The sequence below is a fragment of the Trifolium pratense genome, linkage group LG6, assembly GCF_020283565.1.
Source record: "Trifolium pratense cultivar HEN17-A07 linkage group LG6, ARS_RC_1.1, whole genome shotgun sequence".
NCBI lineage: Eukaryota > Viridiplantae > Streptophyta > Magnoliopsida > Fabales > Fabaceae > Trifolium > Trifolium pratense.
In genome coordinates, this window is record NC_060064.1 from 582549 (window position 1) to 601134 (window position 18586).

Here is an 18586-nt window from a genome sequence, read left to right on the forward strand (position 1 = left end):
ATTATTATTATTATTTTGCCGCCTATTGACCTCCATAAGTAAGAAGAGGACAATGTGTGTTCTCTAGAGACCAAAACCGTGAGAAGGTTTGAGCCTTTTCAACCCTTTCAATTTGATATTAGGCAAATTTGTTAACTTTGTTTGAAAGCAATTGGTAGATTGGGATAGTGTTACATCCGATACATAATAATCAGATAATTTTCAAAACTTTGCTAACGATTGACATTGCCAATTAGAGTTTTCTATGTTTTTATGTCCAGGACAATGATCATGTGCTTTGTTTAGTTTTTTCTGTGAAATCTGGTAATATTAATTCTAAATCTAACACTATATACCACAAGTCTCAACACATATAACCTGCTTATATGATAAGATATGAGACCAAGCAACTTCGATGAATTCTTAAATTTCTCAGTGAAATGAAATTTATTTCAACAAATGCTGCATTTTTGTTAGATTTTATCAGTATCTTGCAAGGAACATTTTAGTTTTTACGTGTACTATTTGATCTAAATTGAAACCTTTGTGTTGTTGTCCTTGTGCAGAAATACAAGAAATTAGATAAATTTGATTAGTAGTGTTTACACCATGATGACTTTATCCTGAATCTAATTTGAAAAATAGCATTATTGTATTACAATCTAAAACAATTTGCAATGTGACAATGTTGGTTGCATTTTCTTACCAGCAATCTTCACTCAAGAAAAAAAAAAAAAAAAGAGCAATTTTTATGTGAGTGTAGCGACCACTGAGATTGTTTTGAGTATCAGAGAAATGTAACCTATACTCAATACATAATCTCACTTTAATATATCCAATCCAAACATTGTAACAACCACTTCATTTTTCACATCCATGTTTTCACTCTTAGCAAGCACAACCAAGCAGTTTGAAACAACACAAACTCTGTTCAAGAAATCAGAATATCAACTTACAATCCAAACAGGGAAAGGGTTTGTCTATTATGCTTGAAATTCAAATTTAATAAAGAAATAAACTACAAACTCCGAAAGAATTTGGTATCTATATGAAACTACATAAAAAAATGAAAACCTAAGAAGTTATAGCAAAGAATGGTGTGAGATTCCAAGCAAAGAAACAAACCTCCTTTGTTATGAACTAAAATCAAATTATGCTATACATATATGTACTATTGTACACACATTTATATACCTGCAACCAATGCAGATCTCAACTCTGATTAAAAAGGAGAGTTGAAAATCTTATCAAGACGCTGGTCCATGATTTGAGAAACAGCATCCATCAATGTAGCTTCACTTGTGCCAGGAAGAACAGAATCCAACGCTTCTTCAACTATTTCCTCTATCACAGATTCCTTGTTCAATGATTCCCTGCACATCATGTTTCCAATTGCAAAAGGGGTCAATCCCCTCTCAACCCCTTTCTTCAAAAGCATGGTTGAGATTCTAAGAGTACGGGCACATTCAATTGGCAGATCCCATCCATGAAACTTCAAAAGGGAAATATCTTCTTCAGCATCCAGTGACTTTATGTACTCAATAGTTTCCGTGGAATATGGCTTCCGGGCTTGCGGCCAGTAAAGCCATTCAAAGGTACAATCTTCAAACTGTCAGAATAGCAAAACTGTTAAATGATTGGCTCAAACAAGACTCCAGGACAATCTATATCTACTAGCACGCCGATCAGACTTTGTAATTTCAATAAACACAAATCAATTGCAATCCTGGTAGTTCAGTTTGTAAGTCAGATATAACTTGGTTCAATATATTGAAGAGTACACATAAGAAACAATAGTGCTGTCAATTGCATATTGTGGAAAATAGCAATTTGTTCAAATTCCTCTACGCAACAGTGCTGCTATAAAGCCGCTATAACCGCTACTTAACAACATTTTTTAGTAAATAGCATATGGCGGAAAGCAGTAGTGATTTGTTCAAATTTTGCTATGCTATAGCACCACTATAGCTACTATTTAACAACACTGCACCACATACATTAAAACACAACAACAAACAGAGCATAAAATTGAATGCTTACACTTGTGGGCAAGCAGTATCCATGATCAATTGGAATCAGAACAGATTGGTCACCGTCCTTCTCTGTGCTGATCAAAATATTCCCAGCATGCCTATCTGCATTTGCCAGTCTTATGTCCAGTACACTAATTTTGTGTACTTCCTTTACCGGGAAAGCCCCAGGACCAATATCTTCACAGCTCCCACTATTTTTCACAAACATCTGCATGGATCCAATCTTAGCAATCAAATCTCCTGGATGGTTAAATCCCTTATGCAAGCACTTGACCATCAATGTTGGAGGAACACCAGCAAAACCCTTCACATCACCAAATAATTTGCGGCGTCCACTTATTGGATGATCCAAAACATAAGCCGCAACTTCCCTGAATGCGCCTTGACCAACTCTTGTACCCTTTTTTAAGCCTTCACCGTTTAGTGATAATGGAAGACCTCGAGGGTTATTCACAGCCATTGGTTCTTCATCAATAGGCTTAAAAACAGACACATACTTCTGACCAGTTGAATCAGGCATAAAGTAAGCTCCCCCTGTACCTTCTGCCGAACCTATGGGATATTTCTCACCAGCTAGTCCATCGTATGTAGAGTTTACCATATTCTGAATCACTGGAGCTAACTCAATTTTAGGGTTAATTATAATCGGCTCCAAAAGAAAATCACTATCAGGAAGCTTTCTCGGCACCACTCTCTGAGTGGCATCAGTATCTTCTTCATCGCCAACTTCAAGTTTTCTACCACAAACATCTTTAGTCTTATCAGACAAGTCTGTTGCTACAATTGACAGCTCAAGGGGCCTTCTATGAACTTTTGCATGCTTTTTTCTAACAAACATGTGCACCACTGCATCATTATGCTTGCAACAGATATCATCAATAAGCTTCTGATCCTCCAACCGTTCCCCATTACACACAAGTTCCTGCTCCTCAGGATCATCAAACTGTTTCTCCTTTTTAGAAATCCGTCGCTTTATGTACTTGACATCCCTACCTCGTTCAACCTGAAAAGAGAATTCCTTTCCGGAAGATGTTTTCACATTGATAACCTGAAGATCTGATAGTTTGATTATCAAATGCAAAACATTTCCATCTGTTACTCCATAGTCCTTGAGTAAAGAATCACTTCGGGCAAGTTCACGACCAGCATAAACCAATTTCTGCTTGTTAGTTAAAAACGGAAGACTCTCAGACCTTTGGATTTTGAATTTGACAGACTCAATAGTATCCCATTCCATAACACGGATAGGAGTCAACGAACCCGAAAACGAAAGAAATATGAAAATGGATTGGTCCTCAAAAGGCAAATGAGATGGAAAATGGGATGCATTTGGAGACAACAATGGCTCAGTGGGATCCACTGGACTAAGAGTAGTAACACCAGCAGATGACATTTTTCACTAACGATTTTTATCAAACAGGTTCAGTGCAAAACAAATTAAGCTTTGATTATACTACGAATCAAAGCCCCTAAAAATTAAAATCTACAAATTTCACAAGATATTCATCATAGCTGAAACATGTATTATCATAAATTCTACAATTTGGTACCTAGGTCAACAATTGATAACGATCAATTGATCATGATCATACTCATACACCTAACCTAGGTCAAGAATTAAGCTTTAAAAACTATAAAATCTTTTGAAGGAAATGATCAAAAGATCAAACCCCAAAAAAGACCAATTACCAATATTACCCTTCAAAGATCAAAGGAAAAATTGTGAAAAGTGAGAAACAGAAAGAACAAGATCATACCCCAAAGAAGCTGATGAAACGACGTCGTAAAACGAAAGTTGGAAGCTTTTTGAGCAATAAAAGCAAAAGAAAGTAACGGGTTATTGAATTGAAAATTTGAAGGGAGAAAAGAAGAATGATGATGATGATGGAAGATTATTGTTAATAATAATAATAGAATTTTTGAAGGGTTGATTTTGTTGACTCAGACAAAGGTAAAGAAAAAATGGAAATATTCAGAAAACGACAAAGTTATATATATATATATTACGTGTATACGTGTACAGTGGGTGGATAGAGACAGTGTTATTATAGTACTACGTTAGTGTTGAATGTCATTAATACCCTTTAACTTCGAGAGAAAGAAAAAGGAAAGGAAAAAGGAAAGAACGAGGAAGGTAACGTTATAGCATCGTGGATTGTGCATTGTGGAGAGTTACACACACGAGTGTGAGTGTTGGCACTACCAACCAACAAGTGACACGCAAATAAAAAGTGGTGCGAATTTTTTGTCATTATTTTTGGTATTTTTTGATGTGGAAAATGTTGTCATGGACGTGGATGTGACCTGGAATCCAATGGAATGGATTAATATGAGATTAATGTTTCTCCATGCTAAATCACAGTCACCATACCAATCTAATCTATCTATTTACGAAACCCTGCTTATAAAAAAAAAATTAAAAAATTTATTTATGAAACCCTCAAATAAAATTTAGGCTTAATTAGTCTATTGGTCCCTTAAAGACATTTTAGGTTTTACAATGATACCTTAAAGAAAAAAAGGTCCGGATTGGTCCCTTAAAAAAAAAAAGGCCCGGATTGGACCCTTAAAGACATATATTTTGCCATATTGATCATTTCCGTTAAATTTTAACTCCAAATATAACAAAAAATTTTAATGGTTAAAATTTTAAAAATTAATAAGGTTTTTGGTAGACCACTTACACTTAATGACATCCACAATTCAGTCTACTAAAACTAACGTTTTTTGTAAAAAATTGGCGAAAAAGACCAATTGAGAAACAGATGTGTCTTTAAGGGACCAATCCTGACATTTTTTTCTTTAAGGGACCATTGTAAAACCTAAAATATCTTTAATGGACCAAAAGACTAATTAAACCTAAAATTTACGGATACAAAAATAAAATATGCAGCAATTTGGAACGCAAGAAATGTACATTAGAATAGATATTATAAATTAAATGTTCTGCCATAACAAAGTTACTAATCACATTCACACACCATAACAAAATATTTGCATATTTATTTATGGAAAATGTCATCATGTGTCATGAGGACACATGTGTATTAAATAAGTAATTGTTATCATAGTCTATATTTTTTTTTATAAAAGTTTATGTGTTACATGTTCTAAGTAATTGTTTTTACAACACGACATTGAAGTACATTATACTTTAACCGTTTAAATATTTAATTTGAATTCATAGATAATCTAGACTCATAGTGTGTTCTAAGGGTAGAAAAAAAAGAACGTTTTGTGTTGGAAGATAATTTTTTAGAACTTTTGATTTCTTGATTACACAACTTTTAAGATATTATTACCACAACACATTTTTCAATTTCTCACCTTTGCATATATTTTATGGAATTGGCTTTAAACTGCAAGATTGTATAACAAATGATCACAAAATCTCTCATTTTCAGAGCAAGACACCAGGACACTGTAGAATATTTTTTCCCCATTTACATTCTAATCATGCTGTGAAGTATTTGTCTTTGAATACGGTGCACTGATTAAGTGCGCCATTTCGTATACCAGAAGGAGTTATCAGAGCAAATTGCATGTTATAAATATTCAATACAGTTTGATCAAAAAATGGCTACAGAACAGAATCACCTAACCCATCACAATGCAACCTTGACAGCAGAAACAGGCTACTAAAATTCCAAGCAGAGCACCAGCAAATACTTGAGATGGTGTGTGACCAAGAAGTTCCTTCAGTTTCCTTTCACTAATTGGATGCCCTTGAAACATGTCAGCTAGAATCATATTAAGCACCTGCGTCCAGCGACACACACAATTTTCTGTTCAAAAAAATTCTTCATAAACAAAAGGTAAACATAGTTTTAAATGACCACAGAAGCCAGACAAAATGACAACATATCTTTCCTATCCTCATTTGAATTAGAGATTCCCCTAACCCTAAGTAATACCGGCAATAAAAAAACATTGGAGTAAGCCGGCTCAAAAGAGCCCGGGTGATGATTTATGCATATTTGATATTTTGGCAAACCTTAGCAAGAGATGCTTAAATTTGAATGTCATAGAAAATACATGGGAATGCAGATGGAGAAAGATACGTTGATTACAATTGCAAACAAACAAAAGATTGGGATTTTCACATCTAACAGATAATTTAGCAGCACTAGGGGACATTTGGACACAAATATCAACATGGCCCTATGGTTTTTTTATTAATTAGAACTTCGAAAAACAGAGGTAAATTATCACCAATTCTAAAAGGTTCCACTAAGCATATACATTCTCGATATAACTTCTGGTTCTTTCCAATTTGAGGAAAAATCATAACTTGCTCTTCCTGTACTATAAAACTGTTAAAACTCAAAACAGCATGGCTCAAAATCATAATAAGTCAGTTACAAGAGACACCTACCAATGAAGAAACATAGTAGCTATTTTTGGTGGTCAAACACAAAGCTAGTTAAAGGGGGATAGTTTCTACCAGTCTAAGTTTAGGGCTTATAGCATCCTCTAAAACCATAATTCAGAGCCACCAAGACAGTAGAAACCAAGTATTTGAAAATCAACAAATAGTTACTTTCAGCCTTAAACTAAAATGTAAGTTTTAATTTTAACATCCAAAGAAAATAAAGGTACCTCCAAGTTGGATGTTGAAGTTATGAGATTTCGATAAAAGATGGAGAAGAAGAATAATAAGGACATTGAATATGATAAGGGTGTAATATGATTGATAATATCTTCATCTTTTGCAAAAGACTAAGCACTAATCATTAATTATAGGGATACAAGACTCCTGATCCTAATTGAATAAGGAAACAAATCATGATACTACGTATTATGTAAACTTATTCATAAGAGACAATCTAACCAAGTGATTGGACTTAAGTGGTTGATAAGCTTCAATGAAGGTCGAATCAATTGGAAGTATCCAGGTTTGATCCCTAGCTGGAACAATCTATTGTTAGACTTGGTTACCTCTTGACCAAATTCCGAATTACCAGGGTATTCCGAATTACCAGGGTCCTTCTCTCCTGGGACTGAAGGACTAAGACTAAAAATAATCCTAAGAGATAACCAAAGATAATAAACTAATTCTCTGGGAGAAACTAAGGTATTCTAACAGTAAACACTGTATTCCCATGCATTCACCAAGTCCTATTTGAATAGGTATTTGATTCTCCCAGAATATTTGAGGACCAAATATACATTAAGAAGTGTACCAAATCGTTAGCCTTCTTGCGTGATGGCACTGTCACACTGAGCAAATCCAACCATCATTTTGACCCCAAAGGAGGGGAGATGTCCATAATGTCCAAAATACTGAATATGCTTGGTGAATTTTCGAGGAAATTAGTATTCGTGTTAAGATCTAAAACTCTTTTGTTACTTACAATTCAAAATTAATGGACAAATTCACAACTAAGCATAAGAAAGAGCACAACAAGTTCAAAATCAATGGTCAAATTGACAAATCACAAGGTTTGAAATTAAAATTACTACTGTAAAAGGTGAAGGGACTGGCTCCCCTTCATTAGAGCTAGATTCAGCTCAATCAAGCTAGGTTTAATCTAATCAGACTTATGTTCATTCACTTTGTTGGAATGTTGGGTATATTGAAAACTGGCAAGTTGCAATAATGAGTTAGCCAAGGGGTTGAGACTCAATACAACATGTTTCATCCCCTTTGCACATGGACTGACATTTGGAAGTTAGATACATATATGAAGTCAAGTGCAGGGAGGTTGAGGTTAATGTTTATTTTGCACTACGAAGTTCTTATGATATCATTTAGTTGTTGCATTTTGGGTTTCATAAAACATGAGAAAACTTGTTCCATTGTCCTCAAATTCACAAGTCAAGGCGAGTCTATAATGCAAGTCTACACAAGTTTACACAAATGATTTTGTGATCAACTTATCTCAACATTGATGCCAAGATTCGTAACCTCTTAAGATTGTTTGAGTTAGCTAGAAAGTTTGACAACCGGTCATGCAGATTTTGTTGGTTAATTTAGTTTTCAGTTATGCAATTATAGATATGCGTGTGTGTGTGTGTGTGTGTGTGTGTGCATATAGTATCAGCAATGATAATCAATGTGAAACATTCTTTTGTTATCCAATTCTTAATCCTCTCCGTTGACAATATTCAATGACTCAAAAGTCAAAACCCATTAGCGACAACTACAAAATCTAACTTGATGCAATATATAAAACAACACGCAAAACAACTTAAAAAAGTATAGCAAATGAATAAGTGATTCAACAAGTTGTCATGTCTATCAAGTAGAAACACGGACACAAACACATACACCGGACACAACACAAACAATCACACGTCGACATTAATAATAAATTTGAGAAAATGACATAATTCAATGTAAACATAAGTGTCCGTGTCGTGTCAGACACCGGAACACTTCTAATAGGAGGAGTGTAAGTGATTCATATCAACCAAATATGAATGATTAGGATATATATACCTGAGCTTGCATGCCAGCATGTCTTCTAACACCAATAGCATCATACATAACAATAAGACTAAACCCCAAACAAACAGGAAAAAGTGAATCAGCAACACCATGACAGAGAGCAACAGAAGTTGTAAGAGCAGTACATAATGCAGAATGAGAAGAAGGCATCCCACCAGAAGCACACATTAACCTCAAATCCCATTTCCTTTCCACAAAGAAATTCAAGACAACTTTAATAGATTGTGCAACAAACCAAGCAAACAACCCAGAAACAAAAGTTGGGTTTGAAGCCAATGTAGCCACAAAAGGACTAATCTTAACCTTAGCATTAGCAGTTACACTTAATAAAGCTACTCCTAACCCTCCATTTTGCAAGTAACAACAACCTTGTTGGTTTTCATTGAAAACCCTGTTTTGGATTTTGAAAGCTGCCACCTTTTTGATGATTTGCGCCAAAGGGAAAGAAACCCAAGTTGGGTTTTGTTGGGAATTGTTTGAATCAGTTGTTGTATTAGAATTAGAGTGAGATTGAGAACAATAAGTGGAAGTGGGTCTGACGGTGTTGAAGTGCAAAGATGAGAGAAAAAGAGGATAAAAGTGAAAGGATGATGATCGAAGGATAGAGTCCATGAGGGAGGGAGGGAGGGAGGTAGCTAGAATGTTTGGATTATTTTGTCATGTCAGTTTTGGCATTTTTAAATAAGAGGGAAAGTAAAGAATCAATCATGGAATTGGAAAAGTTGCGTGTGTTTTGTGGATTTGTTTAAGATATATACGGCATGGCATATATGGTGAGTGAGGGTCAAGTTAGAAGAAGACCTTTGTCTGGATTTGACGAATACAACAGCATATTCCTTTTAATGGATATCTGCTCCAATTTGTTTACTCCCCGATTGTTAATATAAGAACAAGTTCGGTGTTATAAATTAGATACATCTAAAAAGTAAATTTTTTCTTGTATTAAGACCGAACGGAGTAACTTGGAAGGGGTATCATCTTGATATCCGCCAAGTAAAATATGATTAATAATTGATTTGATTGATAGTTGAATTCAGATTCTTTCGAACAATTTATCAAAAGATAAATTGATTAATCAGTTGAATTTAATATCTTGGTTGAACTTTGCTTAAGTTATAAGAGATTCATACATATTTTAATAAGTGATACATATTCGGTAGAGCAAAAAGAAAATTAATACTCCCTTCGGTCTTATATACTGTATAAGTAACATTTCACTTTTTCGATAAACAAAATGTTTCTTATAAATAGGACCGGATGGAATACTACCTATTAAGAAAAAGTGATCAAATAAACATTCTCTCTTTGCAATCCCCACATTTTTGTGTGTGAACTTATATGATATTGTAGGTGGACCACTTCATCAAGTGGTCCATGATGGACCAGTTATGAATAATATTATAATGAATACGAATTTTACAAAATCTACCGTTGGATTGAAAGTTTATACTATATAGATCATCTATAGAAAAATTTAGAAAAATTGAAAATCATTTGATATGTTATTGAGACCCCACAAGATTAACGGTTTATTAAATACCATAAATTTTGATGGGTCTCAATAACATATCAAATGATTTTCAATTTTTATAATTTTTTTTATGGATGATCTATATGATATAAACTTTCAATCTAACGATAAATTGTGTAAAATTCGTATTCGGTAGATCACTTGTCCACGGTGGACCAGTGATGGTGGTCACCGTAGCATTAGCCTGATATTGTAATATTGTATCATATAATGTATATATTTTTGACTTGATAATATGTTAGACCTTAATATGATATTGTATTTATAAGTGGAAACAATGGTCAGATTGATTTGTAAAATCTCAAACGTGACAAATATTTGTTCCGATAAAAAAAATCAAGGCAAACAAAGTTTAATTTCTATGTTTATTAAAAAAAAAATCTATGCACTAACCTCCGGCAAGCTTTATAAACCTAAAGATTAGCACACAAAACAGTCAAATAATAGAATAAACATATTATATGACCCAAAACAAAAAGAAATGTGTTGATCAAACACAATAAATCATGGCAATGACACACAGCACTGCATTACTGAAGAAGGAGAGCATAGAATTCAAGTTCATTACCTATTCACCATTCTAAAATCTATTATCAGTCACTACTACCATAATAATCATTTTATCCCACATGTAGCATATTACTTATCTTACTGCATAGCTCTAACATTAAAGCCACCAAAATAAGATAGGACAGAAAATGAAAGAAAAAAACAAGAAAATGATCATTTAATTCAGTCTTTCATTATTATTATAGGGTCTCCATTGTTATATAGAAACAAGGTGCCGCGTTCAAAGTCAGGTAGCCGGTCGCTGCCAATGTAACAGCAAGGCCGAGAACGTTTCTCCTGATATTCATTGTGTTCATCCCAAGAAAGCTTATTTGAGTAGAACACCTCGCTGCCATTGTAACGGCCAGAACAACAACATTTCTTTAGATGATATTCATCGAGTTCATCCCAAGGAAGCTCATTTGAGTAGAACACCTCTTCCTCCTCTTGATCAAGTTCAATACTTCTACATATTAAATATGGTTTTAAAATAACCTTAGAACTTTTCAAGCACCAGAGACATGCTATAACAAATAATAGGTAAGGCTAAATGACACCCCTTTAAACATGATACATGTATACACACAACAACACCTAAGTAACAAAGTAGATCTTGAAAGGTGAAAAAAATATCCTATTGAATCCAATAAGAACATCATAAGTAACAAAAATAATGAAAATGGTGACAAGTTATAGCAATGAGCCAGGTTTTTTTGTTTTCTGTTTTTGTATCAAATTCGTTTTAGAGAGAGCATATTAACCACTTGAGCCCCAATTACTTTGTTGTACAGCACAATGTGAAGATAAACATCTAGAAATATTAAATTATCACAAATGGTATGCACATAGTATACAAAGCTATACAGCAAAAACATTTTGTTTGTGCATTTATGGAAAGCTTTGTAAACATAGTGATTGATTGGCACATAAACCAGTCAAATAATAGAATTAACATGTATCAAGGGTAAATTTGAGCACCTTGACTTTTCCAACAAGTCCTCCTTTGCTTCTTGAGATCCACTGTCTCCAAACTTGCGAATGTGATCTATGAGGTCATCGCGAGAGATAGGGGGGGCACCGCCATAATAAAACTCGCGACCGTAGGGATGGTTGTCACAGAACCATTTGAACATGTTCTCTTTCTCTCCCTCTGAGGAGAAGATACAGCCATACTTCTTGCACCAATTTTTGAACCCTTTACGAAAGTCTTTTTCAGAGACCTTGTATTCACAAAAATGAGTTATAGAACAAGTAAAAACACATTATTTTGACACTAATTTTATATTTGTTTTTTCTAAATTCATACACTAATTTTGACATTATATAACATAAACACACATTATTGAATATCAAAATATAGTCAAAATTACAAATTTTTGAAAAAGTTGTATTTCAAAAATAAATGATTTTTCGAAATATTGATATTCAAAAAAAGTTTCAATAAAATGATCCAATACCTAAAATAACATTTTAAGAAATAACTATTCAAACTAAATTTTCATTTGAAGCTTTTATAAAAAAATTATTTGTAAATTTGTTTTAGTCAAAATTAACACTACAAGAATCTATTTTGAAAAAATCTATAACAAACAAACCATCTATTTCATTTTAGGCCAATTCCCCTTTTCCGACTAAGATGACTATTTTCAGGGCGTAGACGCCGCTCTCAACTACACATAAAAACCTTACTACTTCTTGGTTTACAAACGAAAGTGTGGTGGAAACACTGATGACCACTTCTACGCAGTCTTATGATCAATCTTGTCTTACTAGCGAGCGGATTCTCTTTTTTGGTTAGATATTAATACATAGTACTAAAAGACTCTTTGTCGGTACTAAAAGACACTTTGTTTTTATATCACGAAAATATAAAAACAAAGTAAAAATATAATATTAATTTTTGGAAATAAATTTTGAGAAAAACTTCGAAACGTTTTTTTTTTTTTTTATAAAACAATTATGTCCGTTACTTAAGTAGCGGACACCCCAAAAACACCCTACCTTTATAACACCCGCTACTTAAGTAGCCGACGTTATAATTTTCAAGATTTCATTTTTATAACGTCCGCTACTTAAGTAGCGGAAGAGTAAAAAGGGAAATTCATAAGGTGCGTGAGTAACTAGTAAGATGACAAAAAGTAAATCTCTTATATAATAGAGACTCATTTGTATTTGGGCCCCTTCATATCGGGGCTGAACCCAAATTTGCTTGGCCTCCGAATTAGGACAACTTTAGTCAGGAATTCGATTCATATCTCATGCCTACGTAAAAAAATCAATTGGGAGGGTGAAGCCACTTCATGTGCCTCATGGGTTTTCCGACGAAAATTAGTCATCGCTTATGATACTGACCCAAATAAAAATCTATGTAAAAACTATCAAAAGCATAAATGATAAATAAGTAACCTGTGAATAGTGATATGAAACTGTTCCTATATTAATATTAATAGAATGATAAATGTATTTACAGATCAACAATGGTTTATTTAGGACTAAACATAGGAGAGTCAAACTCAAATAGTCAAATGTGAAGCATGTAGAGTTGTAGACATAAATTTAGCATCATTATTTAACAGATTTCCTCCATGTTCGCCTTTGACTACGCTTTTTGCGTCACACCATTTTTACTTTTCTTATAAATAAAGTTTCAGTTCCACAGCTACTAATAACAATATTTTTTTTTTTCATTCATTTTCTTTGTGTTGTACCCTTAATTAATCATTGAATAAAACTTACTATTTTTCTGGTGTATTCAATTCATTATTTTCATTAGCTTTTGTGATGGCATGGTCTCCTACATGTGCTACAAGGGCTTACCTTGATACCCTTCAACTGGTATGTATATATGTTTAATTAATTAATTAACTTTCTACCATTTCCCTTTTTTCTTATCTTTTTTACACATCTTGGTATATAATATTCCACAGTTTTTTTGTCTGAATACATGAATCAAGGGTTTGTTTGAATTGGGTAATTATTTGACCTTATATACTAACATAACATAATCAATTGTGAGGTTGTTCGAGAGAGATTATGGAAATAACTTATTATGTGTTTATAAGTTATAAGTTCTCTAAGGGGTGTATGAAAACGGCTTATAGTTTACATGAAACAGTTTGATTTTATGTCAACTTTGTTGTTGAGAAATAGTTTATACATAAACGTTATCTGATAGACGCTTAAGGCCTCTTCGAATTTGCTTATTTGAGTTTATCTAATGACATAAACACTTGCAAGATGTTTAGGAAAACTTATGAAAACAGTTTATGACATGTTTATAAGTTATTTTCAGCTTATTTTGTAATCTCTCCAAGATAGCTATCTGAAAAAAACTTATATCATATACGGAAACAATTTAACTTTATTTTATCATAGAAATAGCTTATACATAAGCATATAAAGATATCTAGGTGAAAATGATGGCTACAATTTTGTGACAATAAATAGCTAACTAATCTAATTCTTTGTTCTTAGCAGTGTAATAATGTTGATAGAAAACAAAGTAGCTTTTGGAGAGTACAAGAGCTAGGAAGTAATGAATATGTATCAGCATTAGCAGCAGGAATGAAAGCAAAACTTATAGTTGAAGTAACATCGTCTCCTGCATCATCATCAACAATAGCCCTTGCAGCTGCCGCGCGACAAACTGGAGGCAAACTTGTGTGTATTCTCCCTGAACCAGTTCTTGATGAGTCCAAAGAATCTATCAACAACTCAGGACTTAAAGACCAAGTAGAATTTAGAACTGAAGATCCATCGAAGTTATTACCGCGCTACAAAAACATTGATTTCTCCCTTATAGATTGTAAAGATGAAAGCTATGTAATGTTGCTCAATTTGCTAAATGTTAATCCTGTTAAATCTGTTGTGGTTGCAAATAATTTGGTTGGTGATAGAAAAGGGTTGGAAGGGTGTGTAAGAAGAAAAGATGAGAAAGTAGCAGTAAGATCTGTGAAACATCCTATAGGCAAAGGTATGGAAGTAACTATGATTAGCAGGAATAATGAAATTGATCATAAGAGACATGTCAGAAATCATCATCATGCAAGAAAAAAGAACAAGAGCAAGTGGATTGTAAAGTTTGATGAGAAAAGTGGTGAGGAACACATATTCAGATTACCTCAAGTTGACTTGTTATGGAATTAACATTGAAGCCATGACACAAACACGGACATAACATCGACGTTGGTAATAATTTGAGAAAGTTGAATATTTGAATTAACCACATCTAGTCGATGATATGTTGAATATCAGACACACCTTCAATTTGAAGTGTCGGTGCTACAAAGATTCCTTCTAAAACAATATTTTACTTTTGTATTAATTTATCCATACATGGAAATTAATATAAGAAGAATATATCAAAAAGGTTTCTAATGAACTGACCCTAAGATTGTGCAGGGTTTGTAATAGTACATACTACATAGTATTTTTAATCAAAATCTCCTACACATAATGCTAAACAAAGTTGGTGTCTAAAAGGAAATTGAATTAACTACTACCTTAGCTTTGTTATTACTCATTAAGATGTCTATGAGCTTTTAAAACATATCTTGTTGAAATTTGAAAAATTTTATGTTTAAATAATTTTGATTGGAGTATGAATCAACGCTGCTCATAAAAATATATAAAAAAATGATCCAAAAAAGAAAAACTCAGTTGGATTTAGAGTTTTCAACAATAGAAAATGATGATGATTACCTCCTAGTACCAACCAATATACCCACCAACAACCACCAAATTCCATAACTTGAAATGCAAGAGACTAATACCTCTCAACTATCTTGTTTGTTAGGATTTCATATTCACATTTCCTCTCTTATTCTTGAGTTTTGTAACCACCATTCCTATCCTTGGATCACAATAGATCTAGTCTATGAATGGCAAAGCTAAGATCTATGGCTCAGTTATGGCCATCTTTTGTAAGAATATGTCTGCTGAATGTTGTCTTCAACTTCAAGATCATTGCATTAGGGGATGACATTGGAAGTAGTAGTGGTTTTACATCATCATCATCATCACAAACTACATGCAAGAATACAAATTTTCAAATTTTTCTCCCTCCACCTTATCAGAATATATCCTCTACAATATGCAAACCTGTTTGGCATACATATGAATTGAGGGTAAGTTCAAGTTGAACCGGAATAGTAAAATTCTAATTCTTGATTGTTCTGTTCTACTGATTTATGTATCCCTTCTTAATTACTCCCTCCGGTCTATTGTATAACCCAATTTTTTTTTTTCAAGTTCATTGAATAATTGATGTATCCAGTCCATGTATAATATGAATCAGATACATCAGTTGTTCAATGAACCTGAAAAATGAATGTTTGTTTATATATGAGACCCGATATAGTATACCATTGAAACTTGTTAGTTGTGATGTATTTTCTTATTTAGTTTTCGGGTCTAGCTACTAAAAAGTGAACAACTCACTTTAGAGTCTAAAGTAATATCAATGATCCATCCTTGATTTTCTCATTTCATTCCCTACTTACTTTAGAGAAGGCAAATTCATTTTCTTTACATGGTTTTAAAATTTTGGTGTTCTGTGATTCTATCTTAGGCAACTGTTCCAATTCTAAGGAAGTGATTACATGAAAACAATTTTATTTTGAATAAATTGATCTTCTAAAATTGTTTCCATCATGGGGTTGAACAATAAATTTGAGGCTAAAAATCAATTTTAGCAAGTTATAATCAATTGTGGAGACAAAATTATTTATATATGAAAACATGCTAACATGTCAAAATCAATTCTACGCGTTTAGAATAAATTTGATCTTCTCCTAAAGTGGAGTGAAACATACACAAAATCTAGTAAAAAGTTATTGATTTATTATTATCATTTGCAGTACACAAAAAATGATGATATCACAACCATCATATTATCTGCACCCTACACTGTTGGGTGGGTGGGAATTGGATTTTCTAGAGATGGTAAAATGGTTGGATCAAGTGCAATGGTGGGGTGGATTAATAAACATGGTCATGCAAAAATCAAGCAATATTATCTAAGGGGTAACAAATCATCAGAAGTCATTGCAAATAAAGGTGAACTGCCTCTAAATAATGTGCCTGCTGCTGTGGCAACAAATGGTGCTGAAATTTATTTGGCATTTCAGCTTCAAACAACAGTTCCATTTGGGAAGCAACCAATTTTATTGGCTTTTAGTACTAAGCAACTACATGAACACCACCTGTCAAAGCATGATGACAAAATAGCAATTCTATTTGATTTTTCTTCAGGTGCAAAATCAGGTAACTTTGTTGGTTTAAATATAATATTATTCTCTGCAATTATACTGTTATTTGGTTTTTAGTCTCCGTAAATTGAAAAAAAATTGTTTTTAGTCTCTAAAGTCACCTTATTGGACCATGTGGCGCCACATGTCATGGTTATATTAGGCGATATGCCACCTTGACTAAAACCATATATCAACTTTTAAATTTGCAGCGACTAAAACCAAACAAAAAACTTACAGAGACTAAGGGTTCGTTTGGATTAGCTTATTTTTGAGCTTTCAAACAGCTTGCAAATAAATAAATTTTTATGTATTATTATAAATTAGTTTATGATAAAATAGTTTATAAAAATACAATTTTCACTAGTGGAAACTTATAAAATAGCATAAAACAAAATTTATATTGCATAAGCTGTTTCCATAAGCTGAGAAATAAACTAATCCAAACGGACCCTAAAACTAAAAAATGGAGTAAAATCATATTTAAACCTTAATTTTTTGGTCTTATGATCAATACCATGTTTGTAGCATAGACTATTATAATTTTTTTCCTTCAAGATAAGTAATTTTTCTTGACAATTATCTATTTTGCAGGTTCTAAGGATCCATCATCCAATGGTTTGATTCAAATGAGGAAGAACCATGGAATAATGGGTATACTAGGGTGGGGCTTAATCCTGCCAATAGGGGCAATTGTTGCTAGATACTTCAAACATAAGGAACCACTTTGGTTCTATCTACATTCAATCATTCAATTTGTTGGATTTGCTTTTGGTCTTGTCACTGTCCTTCTTGGATTACAACTCTACTCCAAAATGCATGTTCACATTCCAGCTCATAGAGGAATTGGCATTTTTGTCCTTGTGCTAAGTATTCTTCAGGTATGCCACTCACTCATGTTACAATAACCACTAAAATATTTTTGGTGAAAATTGTTTAAACTTGTTCTTCAATGTACAGCCTGAACTGACTTGAAAACCATGTGAATTCAGATATTAGCATTCTTCTTGAGGCCAAATAGGGATTCCAAATTTCGCAAAATGTGGAATTTGTACCATGGTTGGTTTGGAAGAATGGCACTATTCTTTGCATCATTGAACATAGTGTTGGGAATGCAAGCTGCAGGAGCAGCTAATGATTGGAAGATTAGTTATGGATTCGTTGTTGGTATTATAATTGTTGCAGTCATCGTTCTAGAAATACTCGCATATTTGAAAAGGTTAGAGAAGCGTTCTCTTCCTCCAAATTTCCCAATGGACCCTCTTGGAGTTGGAGAAGAAACCTTTCCAAGTAATCATCTACCAAAAGGTACATTCTTAATTTGATGGTTTAAGTTGTTTCATGTAACATTGTATCTAATATACCAATTTGATGATGCAGGATGAATGTGTTGGATCCTAGTTTAACACTTGTATAAACTCATACTTTTGGAGTGATGTAGAGATATATAGCTACCTAGAAGTTTGCCAAAAAAACTTTGGCTTCCTCACATGAACTTAATATTGATCTTTTGTTTTTTTGTTTTTTTTTTTTTTTCCCTTTGAGTTTCTGCTGCTGCTTGATCGAGTGTAACATCTTTTTTTTTTCTTTCTAAATGTACAGAGAAATGTTTTTGAAATTTATTAATCAGATTGGTGAGTGCTTGTGTTTTGATCAAAGGAGCATATATACAATTCCTTAGCTCTCTCAAAGTCAGAAAATGACACAAATATATAGAAACTGCTGCATTAATCGAAAGAGCTAAGCTTATATAATGTGGCAAATTAAAATCTGAATCCAAGTAACTAGGATTGGT

General features: G+C 33.2%; 5 protein-coding genes across 8 annotated transcripts; 2 read left to right on the plus strand and 3 right to left on the minus strand.

Moving 5' to 3' along the window:
* Positions 1 to 817: 817 nt before the first annotated feature.
* LOC123889568 (phosphatidylinositol 4-kinase gamma 4-like) lies at positions 818 to 4083 on the minus strand. The gene is made up of 3 exons (XM_045938959.1): positions 2020 to 4083; positions 1174 to 1588; positions 818 to 906 (listed from the first exon to the last, which is right to left on the minus strand). Exons 1-2 carry the CDS (start codon positions 3403 to 3405, stop codon positions 1202 to 1204), a joined length of 1773 nt encoding a protein of 590 aa, XP_045794915.1. The 5' UTR covers positions 3406 to 4083; the 3' UTR covers positions 818 to 906; positions 1174 to 1201.
* Positions 4084 to 5433: 1350 nt separating this feature from the next.
* Positions 5434 to 9282, minus strand: LOC123889571 (uncharacterized membrane protein YuiD). 2 transcript variants are annotated; one of them, XM_045938965.1, is made up of 2 exons: positions 8455 to 9282; positions 5434 to 5771 (listed from the first exon to the last, which is right to left on the minus strand). In XM_045938965.1, the coding sequence occupies exons 1-2, from the start codon at positions 9073 to 9075 to the stop codon at positions 5610 to 5612; spliced, it is 783 nt and encodes a 260-aa protein (XP_045794921.1). In that variant the 5' UTR covers positions 9076 to 9282; the 3' UTR covers positions 5434 to 5609. The 2 variants fall into 2 exon arrangements, with proteins under 2 accessions (XP_045794921.1, XP_045794922.1); XM_045938966.1 differs by having other exon boundaries at positions 5615 to 5797.
* A 1304-nt stretch (positions 9283 to 10586) lies between these two features.
* LOC123889572 lies at positions 10587 to 11786 on the minus strand. The gene is made up of 2 exons (XM_045938967.1): positions 11522 to 11786; positions 10587 to 11009 (listed from the first exon to the last, which is right to left on the minus strand). The coding sequence occupies exons 1-2, from the start codon at positions 11674 to 11676 to the stop codon at positions 10727 to 10729; spliced, it is 438 nt and encodes a 145-aa protein (XP_045794923.1). The 5' UTR covers positions 11677 to 11786; the 3' UTR covers positions 10587 to 10726.
* Positions 11787 to 13210: 1424 nt separating this feature from the next.
* On the plus strand, positions 13211 to 15192 carry LOC123889574. Of its 2 annotated transcripts, none has more exons than XM_045938971.1 (2): positions 13211 to 13378; positions 14021 to 15192. In XM_045938971.1, the coding sequence occupies exons 1-2, from the start codon at positions 13325 to 13327 to the stop codon at positions 14687 to 14689; spliced, it is 723 nt and encodes a 240-aa protein (XP_045794927.1). In that variant the 5' UTR covers positions 13211 to 13324; the 3' UTR covers positions 14690 to 15192. The 2 variants fall into 2 exon arrangements, with proteins under 2 accessions (XP_045794927.1, XP_045794926.1); XM_045938970.1 differs by having other exon boundaries at positions 13265 to 13378; positions 14018 to 14953.
* Positions 15193 to 15264: 72 nt separating this feature from the next.
* Positions 15265 to 18429, plus strand: LOC123889573 (cytochrome b561 and DOMON domain-containing protein At3g61750). Of its 2 annotated transcripts, none has more exons than XM_045938968.1 (5): positions 15265 to 15669; positions 16402 to 16807; positions 17386 to 17672; positions 17784 to 18099; positions 18172 to 18429. In XM_045938968.1, the coding sequence occupies exons 1-5, from the start codon at positions 15424 to 15426 to the stop codon at positions 18174 to 18176; spliced, it is 1260 nt and encodes a 419-aa protein (XP_045794924.1). In that variant the 5' UTR covers positions 15265 to 15423; the 3' UTR covers positions 18177 to 18429. The 2 variants fall into 2 exon arrangements, with proteins under 2 accessions (XP_045794924.1, XP_045794925.1); XM_045938969.1 differs by having other exon boundaries at positions 15343 to 15669; positions 16402 to 16795.
* The last annotated feature ends 157 nt before the right edge of the window (positions 18430 to 18586 follow it).

Coding starts and splice junctions, on each gene's coding strand:
- LOC123889568 (XM_045938959.1), bottom strand. CDS start 3,405: ATGTCATCTGCTGGTGTTACTACTCTTAGTCCAGTGGATCCCACTGAG. Junction 1,589..2,019: donor GATACTGCTTGCCCACAAGT/GTAAGCATTCAA, acceptor CTATTCTGACAG/TTTGAAGATTGTACCTTTGA.
- LOC123889571 (XM_045938965.1), bottom strand. CDS start 9,075: ATGGACTCTATCCTTCGATCATCATCCTTTCACTTTTATCCTCTTTTT. Junction 5,772..8,454: donor ATGCTGGCATGCAAGCTCAG/GTATATATATCC, acceptor CGCTGGACGCAG/GTGCTTAATATGATTCTAGC.
- LOC123889572 (XM_045938967.1), bottom strand. CDS start 11,676: ATGTTCAAATGGTTCTGTGACAACCATCCCTACGGTCGCGAGTTTTAT. Junction 11,010..11,521: donor GACTTGTTGGAAAAGTCAAG/GTGCTCAAATTT, acceptor TTTAATATGTAG/AAGTATTGAACTTGATCAAG.
- LOC123889574 (XM_045938970.1), top strand. CDS start 13,325: ATGGCATGGTCTCCTACATGTGCTACAAGGGCTTACCTTGATACCCTT. Junction 13,379..14,017: donor ACCTTGATACCCTTCAACTG/GTATGTATATAT, acceptor CTTTGTTCTTAG/CAGTGTAATAATGTTGATAG.
- LOC123889573 (XM_045938968.1), top strand. CDS start 15,424: ATGGCAAAGCTAAGATCTATGGCTCAGTTATGGCCATCTTTTGTAAGA. Junction 15,670..16,401: donor GGCATACATATGAATTGAGG/GTAAGTTCAAGT, acceptor TATCATTTGCAG/TACACAAAAAATGATGATAT. Junction 17,673..17,783: donor TTGTGCTAAGTATTCTTCAG/GTATGCCACTCA, acceptor ATGTGAATTCAG/ATATTAGCATTCTTCTTGAG.